The following is a 20255-nucleotide window of genomic DNA, read 5'->3' on the forward strand; positions in this document are numbered from 1 at the left end:
AAGGGGACTGTTCTAAGCACCGGGGAAGATAACAAGGTTATCAGGTTGGACACAGTTTCTGTTCCGCACGGGGCTCCCAGACTGGGGACGAGGGAGTGGGATTTAATCCCCATTTTTCAAATGGGGTCCAGGCTCCTTCCACTAGGCCACACTGCTTCTCTAGCAAGACAGCAAAAGGCTTTGGCAGGTGGGAAGCAGCGGGGTTAGACGTATTTACGTAGGGGTGTTTTCTTCCAAATAATTGAGGCGTTGGCCTTATTTCTAATGGGTGGGTTCTTTTGCTCAGAGACCAAAAGTTGGAAGGAGAAGCTTCTTCACAGAGCGGCCGTGGTCATCTTTGCTATAGCAATGCCAGTTTTGTGCGGTGAGAAATCCTGTACCCACTCCAGTGGATCCCTCTGGCTTATCCAGAAGAGCCCGGGAGTTCTCATCTCACAAAATGAACAGGGACGGGAGTATATCCAGCCACCATTTGGATTCAGAGGTGACACTTCCAGTGACGGGCTTCCGCTGATGTGTGCGAATGCCTTCAGACCACCTCTTCCACACCACCACCTCAGAAACGGGGTGGCGAGCCTTCTCTAGCTCGTGGGCCGATCGGGGTGAGCGGCGCAGGGGTACCGCAGCGTGGCTCAGTGGAAAGAGCCCGGGCTTTGGAGTCAGAGGTCATGGGTTCAAATCCCCGCTCTGCCAATTGCCAGCTGTGTGACTTTGGGCAAGTCACTTCACTTCTCTGGGCCTCAGTTACCTCATCTGGAAAATGGGGATGAAGACTGAGCCCCCCGTGGGACGACCTGATCACCTTGTAACCTCCCCAGCGCTTAGAACGGTGCTTTGCACAGAGTAAGCGCTTAATAAATGTCATCATTATTATTATTATTATTCTCTGGGCCTCAGTTACCTCATCTGGAAAATGGGGATGAAGACTGAGCCCCCCGTGGGACGACCTGATCACCTTGTAACCTCCCCAGCGCTTAGAACGGTGCTTTGCACAGAGTAAGCGCTTAATAAATGTCATCATTATTATTATTATTATTCTCTGGGCCTCAGTTACCTCATCTGGAAAATGGGGATGAAGACTGAGCCCCCCGTGGGACGACCTGATCACCTTGTAACCTCCCCAGTGCTTAGAACGGTGCTTTGCACAGAGTAAGCGCTTAATAAATGTCATCATTATTATTATTATTATTCTCTGGGCCTCAGTTACCTCATCTGTAAAATGGGGATGAAGACTGAGCCCCCCGTGGGACGACCTGATCACCTTGTAACCTCCCCAGCGCTTAGAACAGTGCTTTGCACAGAGTAAGCGCTTAATAAATGTCATCATTATTATTATTATTATTCTCTGGGCCTCAGTTCCCTCATCTGTAAAATGGGGATGAAGACTTTGAGCCCCCCGTGGGACAACCTGCTCACCCTGTAACCTCCCCAGCGCTTAGAACAGTGCTTTGCTCACAGTAAGCGCTTAATAAATGCTATCATTATTATTATTATTGTTATTACCCGGAGCCCACGGGGCTTCAAAAAGGCGCTGCTTTGCCCCCCACAAGAGAGCCAAGTGAGGTGGCCTTTTGACGTAGGACTAGAGTTTGCCATTTGTGAAGGGCGAGGAGAAGGAAGGGAAGCACTCGAGGGAAGCGGATAATTGGCCGATAGATCGATCAATCAGTGCTATGTTTTGAGCACTTCATCACTCCATCGTATTTATTGAGCTTTGGGGAGAATACAGTGTAACAGAGTTGGTGGACGCGGTCCCTGCCCGCACTGAGTTTACAGTCTGTGTGCGGAGCGCTGTGCTAGGTGCTACAGCGGCGTTTGACATTCGCCCCTCCCTCAGCCCCACAGCAATTTATCTAGAAATTGCATATTATAAATTGTTTACATTAATGCCTGTCTCCCCCTCTAGACTGTAAGCTCAGTGAGGGCAGGGAACATGTCTCCCAACTCCGCTGCACCGTACTCTTCCGAGCGCTCTGTACAGCTGGGCACAGAAGTACCACTGATGACGATACATCCCCACAAGGCAGCTTACAGTCTAGAGGGAGGGACAGGCATCAAAATAAATTATGGCTAAGAACATAAGTGCCGTGGGGCTGAGTGTGGGGTGAATATCGAACGCTTAAGGAGACAGATTCAAGGGCAGAGAAACGTGGGCTGAGTTGGAGAAAATGCTGCACGTTTGAAATAATGAGTTCTGTTGCACATCTAGCAGAGATGTAAAACCAGAATTTGCTTTTCTAAGTGAGAGGGACTAGGATAATATGAGTCTTTTTTTAAAAAAAAAAAACAAAGCAGTTCACGCTGAAATACGGCCTGCCCATTTTTTAATTCACATACATGGAAGGTGCAAGGACACTCTTAAAAGTGTCCCCTGACAATTCAGCCGGAGAAACCAGCCTTCCTTTCCTTGCTTATGTTTTTTGAAAGTCAAATCTGGAGAGAGTGAAAGCGATTTGGGGCTTAAAAAAATGTGGAGAATGGAGGCAGTATGATGAGTAAAATTTGGAAGAGCAAAGCCAGTATCAGTCAATTAATGGTATTGATTGAGGGCTTACTGGGTGCAGACCACACAATATCCACCTGCCTTGGCGTGGTCCTGCCTGAAAGCAGATTGGACTGGACAGTCAATCAATCAATTGTATTTGTTGAGCGCTTACTGTGTGCAGAGCACCGTACTAAACGCTTATTTGAGATTCTCTCCAGCTAAGGGATCTACAGTTTTAGAAACTGTTTTGAACCTTTGATGCTCTTAAGTCTTAGTCCAGTGCTCTGCACACAGTAAGCGCTCAATAAATACGATTGAATGAATGAATAAAGTGTGGGCCCTATCATCATCATCAGTCGTATTTATTGAGCGCTTACTGTGTGCAGAGCACTGTACTAAGCGCTTGGGAAGTACAAGTTGGTAACATATAGAGACGGTCCCTACCCAGCAGTGGGCTCACAGTCTAAAAGCTTCTGAGATCAAACATGCCACAGACAGATGTATTCCTTCAGCAGAACAGGGTTTTTTGGTTGGTTTTGTTTTTGTGGTATTTGTAAGCCCATATGCCAAGCACTGTACTGTGCGCTGGGATAGATTCAAGCTAATCAAGTTGGACACAGTTCTAGTCCCACACGGGGCTCACAGTCTTAATCCCCATTATACAGATAGGTAACTGAGGTACAGAGAAGAAAAGAAAAGCGACTTGCCCAGGGTCACGTAAGTGGCGGAGCCAGGATTAGAACCCGGGTCTTTCTGACTCCCAAGGTCTGTGCTCTATCCACTGGGCACACGGCTTTTCACATTCTTCTTATGTTGCAAACTTGTACTTCCCAAGCGCTTAGTACAGTGCTCTGCACACAGTAAGCGCTCAATAAATACGAGTGATTGATTGATTGATTCTTCGTTGCACCTGAAGAATGACCTGCCTCCAGGCAGCCCTCCAGAGACAGTCTCGCTCTTCAAGGCAGGATCTGAGTGGCTTGACCAACCCCAGGAAGGAAGAAGTGTCGGACTGCAAGACATAGTCCCTCTAGACTGTAAGCTCGCTGTGGGCAAGGGAATGTGTCTGTTGTACTGTACTATCCCAAGCACGTTGTGCACAGTAAGTGCTCAATAAATACGATTGACTGGCACAGGAAGATTTTAGAACAGTTTTTCCTTCCTCCAGAAAGCATCATGTAGCCTAACAGATCCATTCATTCGTTCATTCAATCGTATTTATCGAGCACTTACTGTGTGCAGAGCACTGTACGAAGCGCTTGGGAAGTCCAAGTTGGCAACATCTAGAAACGGTCCCTACCCAACAGCGGGCTCACAGTCTAGAAGGGGGAGACAGACAACAAAATTAAACATATTAACAAACTAAAATAAATAGAATAGTACGGTACGTGGCCCAGAGACCAGGCCTAAACTAAAATTGAATCATTCCCTGTTGCCGCTGCCAGAGGTTCAATACCAGACTGGCTGGACGTGGGTTTGGCCCAGAAATGGCAACCTTCGTAGGCCCCACGTTCTTCGGCTTTTCCGAGAGATGGGCTACGCAGCTCCTGGCGTCGATGTGGAGCGTTTTCAGACTGCTAACGTCCAAGGTTTCTGCTCTGTTTTCCGACTACCCCGCAAGGACGATTTCCATAACCGTGTAATTTTGGGACTCTCTCTCAGATCATTTTTATGGTGGGCCGGGGCTACCTGTCTCCAGACCTCAGTAAAGTGCGGAGTAATTGTCCAAAAGCCATGAAGAGATTAATGGCAGAGTGCCTGAAGAAGAAAAGAGACGAGAGGCCGCTCTTTCCACAGGTAAGAGGGACCCGGTAGGCATTTTCAAACTAACCTTCTTCCCGGGGGCTTTAGCTGTACTTACGGTGAGCCTGAGAGTCCGTTCACTGAGTGTGCGCTCTCCGAACAAGGAAATATGTGCTTAAGTGATTTGGAGACAAGGGAGCATTATTACTCGTGCAGAGTCGTTATGCAGGAGATGGGAGTTGCGTCTCCGTCTTCCCAATCAATCAGTCATGCAGAGGTGTGGGTTGTATGCCTCCCGTGTGCAGAATCCCGTACTAAGCGCTCGGGAGAGTGCCACGCGGTCGAACCGGTAGGCATGATCCCTGCCCACGAGGAGCTTACGGCTTAGAGGGGGAGACAGACGTTAATTCCAGGTAGAGCAATTCCCAAGTTCAGAATTCCCAGGAAAAAAGCCAGTGCTGGCCCCGGAGCCGCGAGATCCCCCTTGAACTATCTCAGAAAGCCGATGATCTGAACGTGGAGGGGTCGTGGCAAGTTGGGGGGCTCGAAAATACGGCTTGTGAAACCAAACTGGACTATTCATTCATTCAGTCGTATTTATTGAGCGCTTACTTAGTCCAGAGCACTGGACTAAGCGCTTGGGGAGTACAAGTTGGCAACATATAGAGACGGTCCCTACCCAACACAGTCTAGAAGGGGAGAGAAAGACAACAAAACAAAGCATATTAACAAAATAAAATAAAGAGAATAGTAAATATGTACAAGTAAAATAAATAGAGCAATAAATATGTACAAATATATATACAGGTGCTGTGGGGAGGGAAAGGAGGGGGAGAGGAAGGAGGGGGCTCAGTCTGGGAAGGCGTCCTGGAGGAGGTGAGCTCTCAGTAGGGCCAGCTTGGCGGATGTGCGGAGGGAGGGCATTCCAGGCCAGGGGGAGGACGTGGGCCGGGGGTCGATGGCGGGACAGGGGAGAACGAGGCACGGTGAGGAGGTGAGCGGCAGAGGAGCGCAGGGTGCGGGCTGGGCTAGAGAAGGGAGGTGAGGTAGGAGGGGGCGAGGTGATGGACAGCCTTGAAGCCGAGGGTGAGGAGTTTCTGCCTGATGGGTAGGTTGATTGGTAGCCCCTGGAGATTTTTAAGGAGGGGAGTAACATGCCCAGAGCGCCCCGCAGGGTCGTGCGTAGTTTTTGAATGATCTGAGCGTTCGTCTAGTTACCTGAAGTAGCCTGGGTCTGATGTCCCAATAATCAGCATCCACTTCATCTATTTTTAATTAGGCAGCCTTCAATTCCGCTGTCGCCAAATTTGTCTTTGCAATTCGAGCTCCCTCTGCTGGCCCCGCGGCCCCTGTCGACAGTCAGCGTCCCCTCCCCAACATTTCCATCCCCCCCCCCCCCCCAAAAGCTGGTGCAGAATCAAAGAGATAAACAAAAGACGGCCATGTTGGCGGATGCAATTCACCCGGGGCGGGGGGAGAAGCGGGGTTTTCCTTAGGGAGATTTCTCTGGAGTTGGATTTCAGGGAACGGCGTTTTCTCTAAACGTGGACCCCGGGAGAGTACCGAGGACGGCGGAGCAATCCATCCAACGGGCTGGCCTACGAATTAGAAAAGCGCCGTTTGGCTGGACCTGACTCAGTGATCGCTGCACCCCGCCGATATTCCCCGTGGCGTCGGGCGGAGCAGGCCCAGTGAGGCTGCTGCGAAATCGGGGCGACCCACCCCGCTTCCCCGGGTGTTGATCGTCCTTTTTCCTCCCCGTCTGTTTCAGATTCTTGCCTCCATTGAGCTCCTGGCCCGGTCGTTGCCAAAAATCCACCGCAGTGCATCTGAGCCCTCGTTGAACCGGGCCGGCTTCCAAACGGAGGATTTTAGTCTGTACGCGTGCGCCTCTCCCAAAACGCCCATCCAAGCAGGGGGATACGGTGGGTTTCCCGTTCACTGAAAGAGGATCGCGCGTGAGAGGTGTGTGGGGGGGGTCCTGGGGCTGAGAGGAAGATTAGCAGATGGGAGGCCCCGGGGAGCGGGGGGCTGCAGATTCTACCAGCGAGTGTCTCTCTCTCTTTCTCTCTCTCTCTCTGTCTCTCTCCCTGGAAGAGGGGCCGAGAGGACGGACTCGGTTGCTCCGGTCTGGGAGTCTCCCGGGGGAAGCCCTTCCGACCGCCAGCCTCAAAGCGGTCTTTCTAAAACACCCAAATACAAACCCAGAAAGACTGTGGTGAGAAAAGCCCATATAGCCTTGCTTCCTGGTCTTGTTTCAACACAGCTCTGAGGACAGGCCCCCACGTCCCCCACTCTCCCTAATTCCAATCTCTGTACAGAGCAGCCACTTCGCAGCGCAATGTCAGCTCCCTCAGAGAACGGTTCCTTTTTTTTTTCTTTCAATGGCATTTGTTAAGCGCTTACTATGTGCCAGACACTGTACTAAGTGCTGGGGTAGACACAAGCTAATCAGGTTGGACACGGTCCCCACATGGAGCTCACGGTCTTAATCCCCATTTTGCAGATGAAGTAAGTGAGGCACAGAGCAGTTAAGTGACTTGCCCACGGTCCCACAGCAGACGAGCGGCGGAGCCGGGATTAGAACCCAGGTCCTTTTGACGCCCGGGCTGTAGCCACTAGGCCACACCGCTGCTCTAAAACACTGCTGCTTTCCATACACTACTTATTTGAGCCGGGCCACAATTCCCAGTGAAAGACTCCAGCTCCCGGCACTGATAGACCGGGGGAAGCTAAAGAAAGCTCCCAACCCCGTTTACGGTTTTAGCCGCAAAAATGGAGCTTGTTTTGCATCCCAAACCCTGAGCAAAGTCAACACAGGGAGACACTGGGAGCGAGCAGTTCTGTTTTTCTACTTTGGCACAAAATCTGGCAACTGTTTCTTCTTAATGCAATGTGGAAAACACTCAGAATGCCCATTTCAAAGCGGTAGGTTCGACTTCCCCACTTGAGCAGATGGCACGGAAACTTAGGTCGAGGCCAGTGGCCGAGGGGCTACCGCTGTGTGATATGGCACGTGGACCTACCTAGAGGAGAAATAAATTATTTTTGAAAAGTAAAATGGTTCAGCTTCGGGTCTTTAGTAGGAGATACCTGTAATCCGTTGGGATTGTCTCTCTTTCGCTGTCGGTTGTGTTGATGGAGTTATTGTTATTAAAGTGATTTCTTTTGTCCAGAGGGGATGTTTTTGCTTATATGAAGAAGTTGAAATTCACCTCCCCCTGCCCCCCGCCCAAAAAAACCAATAACAAAAATATCCCAACCGAACCACATTAATTCGCCACGAGTCTTCCTGCTGTAAGCTGGCTCTTCTCTAAGTGATAAACTCTGTGGGGTTGGGGTTTTTTCCCCCTCTTCTGCCTTAAAATACCCTGACTTGATTTGTCCTTCCTCCTCTCCCCTCTCTTTCAAGTTACGGGAGGGTCTCGGTATTTAGATCTTGTCCTATCCTGAGTTTGCCTCTTGAGGATTTCCGTTCGGTTTCCGATAATCCGAGGACTGAGGTACTTCCAAATGGCTGCTAAACTTCACCATTGTATCGTTTTTTTTTTTTTTATGTGGAGGCAGTCTGACGCGGGTCAGTTATTTTACTGGGATTGAGAGGGAAGGAAAGGTGGGAAAAGAAGAGTTGATGTAGGTTTAGCGACGTAGCTTTCTCTGGCTACTTCAGAGCTGGCACTGGGAGCAGAGCCAACCCGTTACATCTTTCAGCTGAACTGTCCCTTATTCAGCTGAGGCCTCCGATCCTTTGGAAATCCAGCCAGCTGAGAGTTAATAAGGATCAGACAGGGGCAGTCTCATCATAAGCATCCCTCATCATCACCAGCTTCTCCAGATAGGGCAAAAAAAGACTTAAAAATAATGACCCCCATCCTCTTTATTCTTGAGACGCATTGAATAAATTATTAAAACACTTGGGTGCCTCAATACTAATGTTTATGGGATTTGTTAAGCACTTAATCGGGTCAGGCACTGTTCTAAGCCCTGGGGTAGATACAAATGAATCAGTTTGGACAGTTCCCGCCCCACATGGGGCTCGTGGTCTTAAGTAGGAAAGAGAACAGGTATTGAAGCCCCATTTTTCAGACGAGGAAGCTGAGGCACAAAGAGGTTAAGCGACCGACTCAAGGCCGCCCAGCCGGCAAGTGGCGGAGCCAGAATTAGAACTCAGGTCCCCTGACTCTGGACCTGGGCTTTTCCCACTAGGCCACGCTGCTTCTGAATAGGTCAGATTCCAGCCAAGGAAATCATTCAGTGGGAACTAGGACAGCTTTGGCTATCTGTGCTGGTTACCCAAGATAGTAGTACAGAGAAGGTCGTTTGTTTAGAAATTAATCCTTCATCAGCAATTTAGGAAAGAGAAGTGCACGGTAAATTAGAGAAGGGCGTATCTCAGGAATCTCTTTAAGCATGAATGTCTTAGGCATTTCAGTCCAAAATTGTGATAATTTAATTTTTTAAACACCGTGCCCCCCACTGAAATCCCAAATCTTTCTTAAAGGGCCCAGCCCAACTCAGAAAGCATCCAGGTTTGCAAACCTTCCGTCAGATTCAAGTCAAGAGGCGGCAGGACGTTGGGCACTGGGGAGAGCGCTAACTCTTTCGGACCCCAGCGAGTCTACCGCTGCGTGCATTGCTGCAAGGCTCTCGTACCCACGGGGTCTGAAGGGGTTATTGAGGCGCCCAAACTGCTGATCGGCATCACCCTCGGCGGACTGGGCTCCTTGTAAATATCCAGTATTGGAAAGATTAGGGTCACTGGTGTGCGAGGGCCCTGGCGTATTAGTAATGGTGCCATTTTAAGTGCTTACTATGTGCCAGGCGCTGGGGCAGGGGACAGAATAATCAGGTCAGACCCACTTCCCGCCCCACATGGCGCTCCCAGTCAAAGTGGAAGAGAGAAAAGGTGTCGAATCCCCATTTTTCAGATGAGACGGAGGACCAGAGAAACAAAGGGATTTGCCTGAAGTCACACAGCAGGGAAGGGGCAGAGCCAGAGTGAGGACCCAAGTCCTCTGGCTCCCAGGCCTGGGCTCTTGCTAGTAATAATAATAATAATAATAGTGTTTATTAAGTGCTTACTCTGTGCAAAGCACTCTGTTCTAACAGCTGGGGAGGTTACAAAGTGATCAGGTTGTCCCAATCTCAATCCCCATTTTAACAGATGAGGCCCAGAGAAGTGAAATGACTTGCCCAAGGTCACACAGCAGACAATAATGATGGCATTTATTAAGCGCTTACTCTGTGCAAAGCACCGTTCTAAGTGCTGGGGAGGTTACAAGGTGATCGGATTGTCCCACGGGGGGCTCACGGTCTTCATCCCCGTTTTCCAGATGAGGGAACTGAGGCCCGGAGAAGTGAAGGGACTTGCCCAAAGTCACGCAGCTGACAAGTGGCGGGGCCGGGATTTGAACCCGTCACCTTCTGACTCCCAAGCCCGGGCTCTTAACACAAGGCCGCCCACGCTGCTTTCTAACCCAATGCGGAGGACTGGAGGGAACATTTTGGCAAGGTCACCTCAGCCTCTCTCTCCAAAATACTTGGTTAAACCATCAGCAAACGGTCCGGGGTTATCTCTTGTCAGTCTAAAAAGCATTTACCGTTTCTGCTGTCCCCTCAAGAGCTGTTCCATTGAAAAACGTCCGCTGATAGAGGCTGGCTTTCAGCAGCGCTAAATACCCCAAGAAAAATGTTTAAAAGCTCTTTGGTCAAGAAGAGGGGGGGAAAAAAGAAGTGATAAAAATGAACCTTTCACCCGTTAGACGGGTTCCGCTGCCTGGGCTGAAATTCCGTTCCGTTGCTTGGGAAGCAGCGTGGCTCAGAGGAAAAGAGCCCGGGCTTTGGAATCAGAGTCCATGGGTTCAAATCCCGCTCCTCCAATTGTCAGCTGTGTGACTTTGGGCAAGTCACTTCTCTTCTCTGGGCCTCAGTCCCCTCATCTGGAAAATGGGGATGAGGACTGAGCCCCCACCATGGCACAACCTGATCACCTTGTAACCTCAGCACTTAGACAGTGCTTTGCACATAGTAAGGGCTTAATAAATGCCATCATTATTATTATTGCTCCCTAACTCCCAGTAGGCACAACGGAGTCCTAGAAGGTCAATCGGTGGTACTTACTGAGCACTTCCTGCGTGCAGGGCACTGTACTAAGTGCTTTAGGATCCTTCGTGTTTTGCTTGTGAAGTAGTAGGTGTCTCCGTCCTCCCGGATATTGGCCTGAATACACTGCCTCCTTGTAGCTTGCGTTTAGTAGCTGCTCTTTCCCTAATCCCCAGTAACCAAGTTATCTCTTGGTTCCTTCGACGTGCTCTGCACATAGTAAGCGCTCAATAAATACGATTGATGATGATGATGATGATGACTCCCAGGAGCGGGGATTGCTTTTTCCTTCAAAAAACCAAATGTGGCTTGAGATAAAGTGGTTCTTCTAGACTGTGAGCCCACTGTTGGGTAGGGACCGTCTCTATATGTTGCCAACTTGTACTTCCCAAGCGCTTAGTACAGTGCTCTGCACACAGTAAGCGCTCAATAAATACGATTGATTGATTGATTTTGTACAGTCCTCATTGCAGGACCTAACAGTGGCTAGCAAGACTTTTCCGTCTCCTGCTGTAAATACGGGAAGCCGCGTGGCTTAGTGGAAAGAGCACGGGCTTGGGAATCAACAGGCTAGAAGGGGGAGACAGCCAGCAAAGCAAAACATATTAACAAAATAAAATAAATAGAATAGTAAAGATGTACAAATAAAATAGAGTAATAAATCTGTACAAACATATATACAGGTGCTGTGGGGAGGGGAAGGAGGTAGGGCGGTGGGGATAGGGGGAGAGGAAGGAGGGGGCTCAGTCTGGGAAGGCCTCCTGGAGGAGGCGACCTCTCAGTAGGATCAGAGAAGCAGCGTGGCTCAGTGGAAAGAGCCCGGGCTTTGGAGTCAGAGGTCATGGGTTCAAATCCCGACTCTGCCAATTGTCAGCTGTGTGACTTTGGGCAAGTCACTTCACTTCTCTGGGCCTCAGTTCCCTCATCTGGAAAACGGGGATTAAGACTGTGAGCCCCACATGGGACAACCCGATCACCTTGTATCCCCCCAGCATTTAGAACAGTGCTTTGCCCATAGTCAGCGCTTAACAAATATCATCATCATTATTATTATTATGGAATACCAAAAGCACTTTCTGTGTGTCAAGCACTGTTCTAAGCACTGGGGAGAGATACAAGTTAATCTGTCTCGTTTGCGCTCTTTGCATGGAAGGGGCTCTGTGAATGGAAATGATGAATTATATAGGTGTAAATATCCGTTATTCCCGCACGATGAATACCATCCGTTTTGTTTTCGTTGTGTTTTTCATTTGAAACGATGCCTATTGTTGCCAGTTACGTGGTGAAGCGAGCCTGGTTTTTAATGAGATGAGTTCTCTCTGTCCGACGGCTGAGACCTCCTTTCTAAAACGAGCTCTTGTCCGCTCCCTCCACAGGAGAATTCACAGCTTTCAAGTAGCCACACCACCCTGGCCACATCTACTCTTATTCCTTAAGTCTTGTGTTCCTACCGTTCCTTAACATCGAAACTCAGTTCTGTTCCTCCAAACTTTTTTTTTTTTTAAGCTATCGGATTGTAAATGCATAAGCTAGAACGGAGCAGAATGGGAATCTCCCCGTTCAAACGGGGAGGGATCTTTTAGGAACCAGAATTATCTGCCGCCACTGTCTCCTCTTCGACACTCAAACGTGCCTGCCTGCTCCCAGGAGGAGAAAGGAAAGAGAGAGCGAGAGAGCCCGCATTTTGACCTTTGGCGTTCGGGCAAGCTGGGAAGGAACCTGCCGCTGCTGCTTGGGAGATTTGCTTTGGAAAGTCTGCCGGTCAACCTCTCTTCCCCCCGACCGCCAAGCCGATGCGTGGCCGAACAGCTGATGGGGACCAAGAACCGTGCTCTGACTCTATTCTGGGATTCTGTTGGGATTTCCTTCTCCCCCACCACCCCCCGTGTACTTTCCGGTTGATGGGAAAAGCTGGAGGGTCCCCGCCTCCCCGGGTATCCGACCGCCCGGTTAGAAAGGATCCAGGCAAAGACGGATGTTGGGATTCGGTTGGGACGAGCCCAGCTCGGTCAGGAGGCAAAGGGGAATGCTGCACCATTTTCCCAGAACGTCTCATCCCCGATACCTACCCTTTATCTCCTTTTCCAGTCTCTCGTGTGGGTCGTCCAGGGTGTCTCTTTCTCGGGCTCACGGGTCGGGGCCGGGTGGAAGGCATTCAATATCCGACTGTCTGTCTTTCTGTCTGCCTCTCGCTTTAGATCAAGCAACGACAGAGCGTCGCTGTAGTAACTCTCCGGAGTTCTCCAACGCCATTCATTCCCCAGATGGAATGGTGGCGGGAAGAACGGTGGTTATTAATCACTTACCGGGAGCACTGCGCTGAACGCTGGGAAAAAAGACACGGGTGGGAATTTTAGACAAAATAGAGCGTCTCTGAAGTAGAAAACAATCCTCAGGGTTAATTGAGCAAAATTCAAAAAAAAAAAAGGTCTTAGTAGGAGACGTGCCCAAAATGGTGGGTTGGAGAACTCTTTTCAAGTTACTGTTTCCATGAGAAGCTTATAAAAGCATGGAAACCCGTGCTGACCAGCGGTGGTTAACCGTTTTCAAAAGGACTTGATAGGTTCACAGTGAAATCCTCTTCTGTCTCACTGCTTCTTCCTCTTTCATCTCACTGCGTCTCCGGCCCAGTTCCCTCCTTTATTCAGAGTTTGCAACCCAAAATAAAGGTGGAGGTGTCTGCATTGACATTCCTTCTTCCTGGCTCCCCAGGCCTGGTCTTCAAAAGATTGTTTGCTCTGGTAATGAATGGCTTAAGTAAGGCTCAGGTGGCTAAAGCCGATCGTTTTGGTTACCTTGGGGAAAACATCTTTCAAGTGCTGTTTTGCCTAGTTCACTGAAAAGTGATGAACGGCAGGCGTTTTGTAGAGCTCGATTCCCAGCTGCCTGTCTCCAGCCGGAGTCGGAATATGGACAGTCCCCCTCAGGTAGATCTTTGGCTGGTGGGGAAGATATTACAGCCCTAATCCGGAGGAAGGCAGAGAGGTTTGGATGCTCAGTTTGGCCTTGGCGTCAGTCTCTCCTTCAGGGCTTCTCCTTTGAAACAAGGCCGGGGTCTTTCTCCAGGGTGGGCACGAGGAAATCCGTTCGGCGTCAACCAGCACACCTGGAGAGGAGGCCGGGCCTAGAGGTTGGGAAGACGCCGTTTGGATTTGTGTCTCCCACAGCACAACTCTTGGTGACGCGCTGGTATCTCAGGCGCCTAACTGAGCGGAGCACTGCGGAAATAATAGGGGGCCTTTACGCTTCAGGAACTAATGGGTGAAGGCGAGAGGGTGAGCTACCAGCCCCCCTTTGTAGCCTTTCGGGTAGGTCGGAGCCCTGGGGTCGGAGTGAAAGTCCAGAATTGCCTCTGAAGGGAGGAGGCATCGGGAATGATTCCCACCGGGCCGAACAGCACGGGGGCTTTTACGGCTACTGCGTCCCGGCGGTCCGTGCCCGGTGGCGGGGACAGGGTTTCTGGAGTTCTCATGGCACTCCCTTCACTCCCTTTTTCTCCCTGTTTCTTCAGACTACAAACACCACTGAAGCCTGATTGTTTCTGTCCCCTTCCAAGTTTGGCTCAAGTTCCTTAGTCACCTCAGTAGGGTCGGTTTCCCCGGGGGGAAAGAGTCACACACCTGGATGGAGAAAGATGGAGAAGGGGGCGTGCGGCCCCTCTCTTAGGGGATTCGAGGGACGGGGCGAGTTGGCGGACACGATCCCTCAGCTTACAGCGTAGTGCGATTTGACCTTCTGACGAGTGGCAGAAGGGAATAAGGTGTGCTCCTTTCACTCTGGTTTTGCTCACGAGCCGAAACGTAACCGGGAAGGGAGAGCGGGCTTCAGCCTATGGGCCGGGCCTAAAGCGAGCCTCCACCCTAAATCCGGGATGGGGTCGGACGGGGTCAGGTCAGCCCCAAGCACAGAACTCATCCCAGAACGTCCCCGTCTCATCATATTTTCTTCACCCATGTGGGTGTTGCTTTTCCAGTAGGGTCAAACAACGTTAGTGATGTTTGCAGCGGCTTCCAGCTGTGTGGGTTAAATTGCAGAGGCTCTAAGAAAAGTCTAAGGAAAGACACTCCCTTGTTCAAGCAAAGCACTTTAAAAGTAATGTGTGTGTGTGTGTGTGTGTGTGTATTTGTGTGATGGTCTAGCTGCTGGATTGACAGCTCTATTATGCTTAGAACTCAGTTACCTTAGTTGGGTTTTTGTCTTACGGTGGCCGCAGTGCCTTTTTCTTGGTGGAGGTTGGTTGTCTCCTTGGGAGACTCTTTGGCAAAATCAGTCCATCGTAGGTATTTATTGAGCATCATCTGAGTGCCAAGCACTGGACTGAGCGCTTGGGAGGCTCTAGCGGAAGCCAGACACACTCCCCCCCCCCGCCCACAAGGAGTTCACGGTCTAACGAGGTACCAAGAACTGTGTTTGCGGATGGATGCCTCTGTTATCCTGGAGGTTTTGCCCCTGAACCAGGGAAGAGAAAGGGAAAGAGAAGGGAAGCCCCGGGTGAGGGGCAGCCTGCCCCCCGGGACGCCTGGAGCGGGTGGGGGTCCAGCTACCCGTAACTGACCGGTGCGCTCGTGGTTTTCCCCGCAGACTGCCGACGGGTGCCGGGAGGGACACGGAGCTCGGGCTGGGAGGCGAGGAGAAGACGGGAGAACCCACTGACTCAGTGGTATTTTTGCCCAAATTTGCGTTCCGGGTTCAGAGGGGTAATTTGAGAAACGACAAAAGGCCTGAGCCAGAAGGTGTTCCTTCTCCCCTGGTTTGGCCCATTTCGTGCACCAACTCCATTCTCCCTCCATGCTTCCCTTCATCCTTCCCTTCCTTCCTCCTCCCTCCCATCCTCTTTCCCTCCCCGCCTCACTTGCCCCCGTGTTTTCCACTGCTCCGGGTCCCCTCGCCGGGCTAGTCGTCGTTGAAACGGACCCAAAACAGAAAAGCATCTCTGGCGCAGAATAAACAGCTCCCCAAGGACCCTGCTCACAGTAAGGGACACCCAGAGATGAGAGAATGGGTAGCTATTGTTAAAATATGAAACGGCAAGACCGCCCTAGCATAATAATAATAATGATGATGGCATTGATTAAGCGCTGGGGAGTTGACAAGGTGATCAGGTTGTCCCACGGGGGGCTCACGGTCTAGCATAGGCTGTACCGCCAATGTTTAAGAAGGCTTCTGCTTTGGGGGGTGAGCAGAATGAAACATAGCGCAGACCGTTGCGGAGATCCCTTGAAAGTGGGGCCGGAAAGAGTGGTCGTGTCAAGGCCTGGTGGTTTTTAGGTTCCTTTTTGATTTCTCGCCCATCAGAAGGGGGCTCGGCTTCAAGCTTTCACCGAGCTGGGTGTCGCCGGCTATCTTCCACACCCATTCTGCGGAAGCCTCGGCTCCCCCGGGCGCCGCTGAACCAGCCTAGGCAGAACCCTAACAGAGGCTGCATCAGGGCCTTTAAGCGCTTAGTTCAGTGCTCTGCACACAGTAAGCACTCAATAAATATGATTGATTGGGAAAAACGGGCCGTCCAGGAGGAAAGAGAGTTTAGTAAAAGGCCCCGAGCCTCTCAGGTGAGCGTCGCGCGGGCTCAGGAAGCCCGAGTGGCTGCAGTGGGTTCGTGTGGCGTTCCCTCGCTGCGGCACGGAGAATTATGTAGAGGGGCCCGTTTCTGAGATGGAATGCGGGGCTCCTAAATCACGCCCCTTCTCGTTTGCCAAATGATCTCGCTGTGCCTTTATGACGTAGTAAATTAGCACCCGGTTTAAAGACTAGGTGGCCCGTAAGGGGAGCAGGCCCGTAGCTGCCATTCCGCTCTCTAATGTGCCTGGCGTGGGAGCCCAGTGTCACCTGAGCTCATGACCCCATCACTCAGTCGATCCGTGGGATTGATCCAGTGTGCTGTGCTGCGCTAAGCGCTTGGGCAAGTACAACGCAACAGGGTCGGTAGATGCGATCCCTGCCCACGAGGAGCTGACGGTCTACATATCTATTCTATTTATTTTATTTTGTTAGTATGTTTGGTTTTGTTCTCTGTCTCCCCCTTTTAGACTGTGAGCCCACTGTTGGGTAGGGACTGTCTCTATATGTTGCCAATTTGTACTTCCCAAGCGCTTAGTACAGTGCTCTGCACATAGTAAGCGCTCAATAAATACGATTGATTGATTGATTGTTGGAGCCTGAGAGTCAAATGAGAGTTCACGGCCGATTTTCCTGCACGTAAGAAGCCCTGAAAACTCTTGACCTAGCCCAAAACACTGAGGGGTGGATGCCACGTGGGTGGAGTGACTCAGTTGACGGAAGGTTTTTTGCCGCCAAAACGGACTGAAGTCGACTGACCTCGTATGGTTAACGAGCCGTCCTTCTCTCCACTGTCAGTAAAATTGACCTGTAATTTTGGAAAGTGACACAGGCCGCTTAGTCCAGTTCTCTGCACACAGTAAGCGCTCGATAAATACGATTGAATGAATGTGGAAGGTCGGGTCGTTTTCAAGTGGGTCAAATTTGGGGGGATTTTTTTTGTCGGTCTTTTTTTTTTCTGGCGGGCTCCCCTCTCCCCCGCCCACCCTGAAAAGAACGGGAAGTTTCTTGGCGAGTCTCACTCAGTCTTCTAGTTCCAACTCCTTCCCTCCCAGATTGGGATTTGGATCTTGTCTAGTTTTGAAACGGGGCAGGGGCCGGATCTCCTAAAGGGAGAGGAGGTTGGCCCGCGGGTCTCCCTTTGCGGATCTCGGAAAGAGTTGAGGGTGAGGCGCTTGGCCTCCAGGTGTTCGTGTAAGCGAATCCCCCAAATCAATCATCATCATCAATCGTATTTATTGAGCGCTTACTGTGTGCAAAGCACTGTACTAAGCGCTTGGGAAGTACAATTTGGCAACATATAGAGACGGTCCCTACCCAATAGTGGGCTCACAGTCTAATCAATCCCGAAAGCTTTGCTGTTGGAACACAGTAATCACCCTCGGTTCCCCAGAATCCGTCCCTCAGCGGTCGAAAAAGAGTGGCTAGCCGTCCGGAGATGGAGGGCCGACGTCGGTAAGTCTTGGCGCCCTTTATTCCGAGTATTCCGGGGAGAGGCCGCCCCGTGATGGGAGGGAATCCGGCATCCGAGGGCAGGTGTTCCCCAAGACCCCGATGGGCCGAGGCTTGAAGCCGGTGGTGGCCAAATGTCGTTAGCCACACAGAACGTCTCAGCTTGGTGGGCAGGTGGGCCACCCCCGCGGCCGGTCCCGGATTGGAGCGTCTGCGGCCGGCCGGCCTCACCCCAAGAGCAGGAATAATAATAATGGCATTTATTAAGCGCTTACTATGTGCAAAGCACTGTTCTAGGGAAGAGCCCAGGGGCCTTCCGGCAAAGCTGTGGTGTGGGGGATCCCCTTGGGCTGCGGCGATGGGGGTCAACCACGACGAGGAGGGTGGCCCTAGGATAGCCCCAACGTGGAGATCAGGATTGTACCAGGCCGCAGAGAGTCCAGAGCTTCAGGGCTGCCCAGACCTCCCCCAGCCCTCAGTCACTCTAGACGTCACTGAGCACACCACGCTGTGTGCAGAAAAGCGCTGTACTAGAGAAGCAGCGTGGCTCAGTGGAAAGAGCCCTGGTTTTGGAGTCAGAGGTTATGCGTTCAAATCCTGGCTCCGCCAATTGTCAGCTGGGTGACTCTGGGCAGGTCACTTTACTTCTCTGGGCGTCAGTTCCCTCATCTGTAGAATGGGGATGAAGACTGTGAGCCCCCCCCCGTGGGACAACCTGGTCACCTGGGAACCTCCCCAGCGCTTAGAACAGTGCTTTGCCCATAGTAAGCGCTTCATAAATGCCATCATTATTATTATTATGGGTTCAAATCCTGGCTCCGCCAATTGTCAGCTGGGTGACTTTGGGCAAGTCACTTTACTTCTCTGGGCCTCAGTTCCCTCATCTGTCAAATGGGGATGAAGACTGTGAGCCCCCCGTGGGACAACCTGATCACCTGGGAACCTCCCCAGCGCTTAGAACAGTGCTTGGCACATAGTAAGCGCTTAATAAATGCCATCATTATTATTACTATGGGTTCAAATCCTGGCTCCGCCGATTGTCAGCTGGGTGACTTTGGGCAAGTCACTTCTCTGGGCCTCAGTTCCCTCATCTGTCAAATGGGGATGAAGACTGTGAGCCCCCCGTGGGACAACCTGATCACCTCCCCAGTGCTTAGAACAGTGCTTGGCACATAGTAAGCACTTAATAAATGCCATCATCATCATTATTATTATAGAGGAAGTAGACCCCATCCCTGCTCTCAAGGAGGTTCGGGCTTCAGTTCCCTCATCTGTCAAATGGGGATGAAGACTGTGAGCCCCCCGTGGGACAACCTGATCACCTGGGAACCTCCCCAGCGCTTAGAACAGTGCTTTGCACATAGTAAGCGCTTAATAAATGTCATCATTATTATTATTATAGAGGAAGTAGGCCCCATCCCTGCTCTCAAGGAGGTTCTAGTGTAGCAGGAGAGGGAGACCTGAGGCCAAGCCCCCCAGCCCCAGGGGCCATTCCATTAGCCTAGCCTTTTTACTTTCCTGGGCCCTCGTTTCTTCCTCAAGACCTCGGATTAATACCCTCTTTTTCTCCCGTGTTCACCTGCCTTCTGGTTAAATACAGGGATGTCCTGGGGACCAGTCTGACAGATTGGGGAAGGTGGCGGGGGCCCGCGGGGCCTTGTTTCGAATGTTAAATAGCAGCCGCTTGTCTCTGGGTTGCCAAGAAAGAAACGCTTATCCTGTCCTCTCAGGATGCCTCTGCGCTCTTCCTCCTCTCCAGGCCCAGGCCCTTTAATCCGGTCCTACATCTCCCGCCAACTGTGAAATCCCCAGTTATAAATGGGGAAGAAGTGGGCATTGTCAACCCTCAGCCTCCCCCCGTCACACACACCTCAAGACAGACCTCTTATCCTTTAATTTTGCGGGGGGGAATTGAGTGTCTTTGTCCTTGTGGTGCAAAGTCTTTAAGAACAGAAGTATTTGTGTTTGCGACAAGGCAGCAGTGGTGTGTCCCAGTCAACTGGCCTCTCCCGCTAGCGTCCCGATCTCAATCACTGCCCGCCGGCGCTTAGAATTACCCGCTGTGAGATTTGCTTCCCGGAGAGGGAAGAAAATAAAGCAGAGGAGTGTGTACGTTTTGTTTGGGTTTGTGAAGTAGTTGGTTTTGCTTTGAGGAATGTCATTCCGTGTTGCATTTGTGTGTGTGTGTGTGTGTGCTAACCCCGTTTGACCCCCATTATGTGCATTTGTGGGTGTATTCGTCGGGGTAGGGGGGTGGTGGGGGGAGCGTTGTATAGGAGGAAACTTCAAAATACCGTTGCTTGACAAGCAGTGAAGTGCACAGGCTGAGCGAAGATGGGAAAATGGACCAAACTTTGGGGTGGGGGGGGGGGGGGTGCCAGGTTTTTGGTTATTTGGGGTGGTGGTGGTGGGTTGGGATGGAGGCGCCCTAAGAGGGAGAGGGCGGGGAATGGTGTGAGGGTGGGAGAAATAACTTAATGATATCAGAAATATAATGTAAGAGTGCAATAAGTGTGCTTTTTTTATTCAAAGCTGTGAAGTTTTTTGGAAAAAGAAACACATCATTCCTCCCCGATCCTCGTCCGTGTGTCCCTCCTTCCCGTCAACCAGTCGAAACCAGCTATTTATAAGTGTAAAACCTTTTTAGTTTTTTATGACATGTCCGACGTTAAGTGGCCATCGTGCGCCTTTATTTATTTTCACGTCGCGTCACGGTGTGTACGCTCGCGCCCTTTTTCTTTCGTCTCTAAGAAATTCTGCCGAGGGCTTGTGTCTGTTTCTCAACGAGGACCCCGAAGGTGGCCTCGCCGGGTGACGCTCCATTTCAGCGTTGTGCGTGTTGGATGCTCGTGTGGGTGTGTGTTTCCCCGGGCGGGTCGAACCCCTCCATCGCGGCTTCTCCGGCGGAGGATTCAGT

General features: G+C 51.0%; 1 protein-coding gene across 4 annotated transcripts in view; it reads left to right on the plus strand.

The window, feature by feature from the left end:
* BRAF (B-Raf proto-oncogene, serine/threonine kinase) overlaps window positions 1–16282 on the plus strand; it is a 155379-nt gene extending 139097 nt beyond the window's left edge. For 2 of the 4 annotated variants that reach the window (XM_038752156.1, XM_038752159.1), the window contains 3 exons: window positions 4148–4282; window positions 6000–6153; window positions 11707–16282. In XM_038752156.1, the coding sequence (XP_038608084.1) occupies window positions 4148–4282; window positions 6000–6153; window positions 11707–11729 (312 nt within the window). In that variant the 3' untranslated portion in view covers window positions 11730–16282. Of the gene's footprint in view, window positions 1–4147; window positions 4283–5999; window positions 6194–11706 lie in introns of all 4 variants that reach the window. The other 2 variants (XM_038752158.1, XM_038752157.1) reach the window with 2 other exon arrangements.
* Window positions 16283–20255: the final 3973 nt, after the last annotated feature.

This window comes from Tachyglossus aculeatus, chromosome 10 (genome assembly GCF_015852505.1).
Source record: "Tachyglossus aculeatus isolate mTacAcu1 chromosome 10, mTacAcu1.pri, whole genome shotgun sequence".
Taxonomy (NCBI): Eukaryota; Metazoa; Chordata; class Mammalia; order Monotremata; family Tachyglossidae; genus Tachyglossus; species Tachyglossus aculeatus.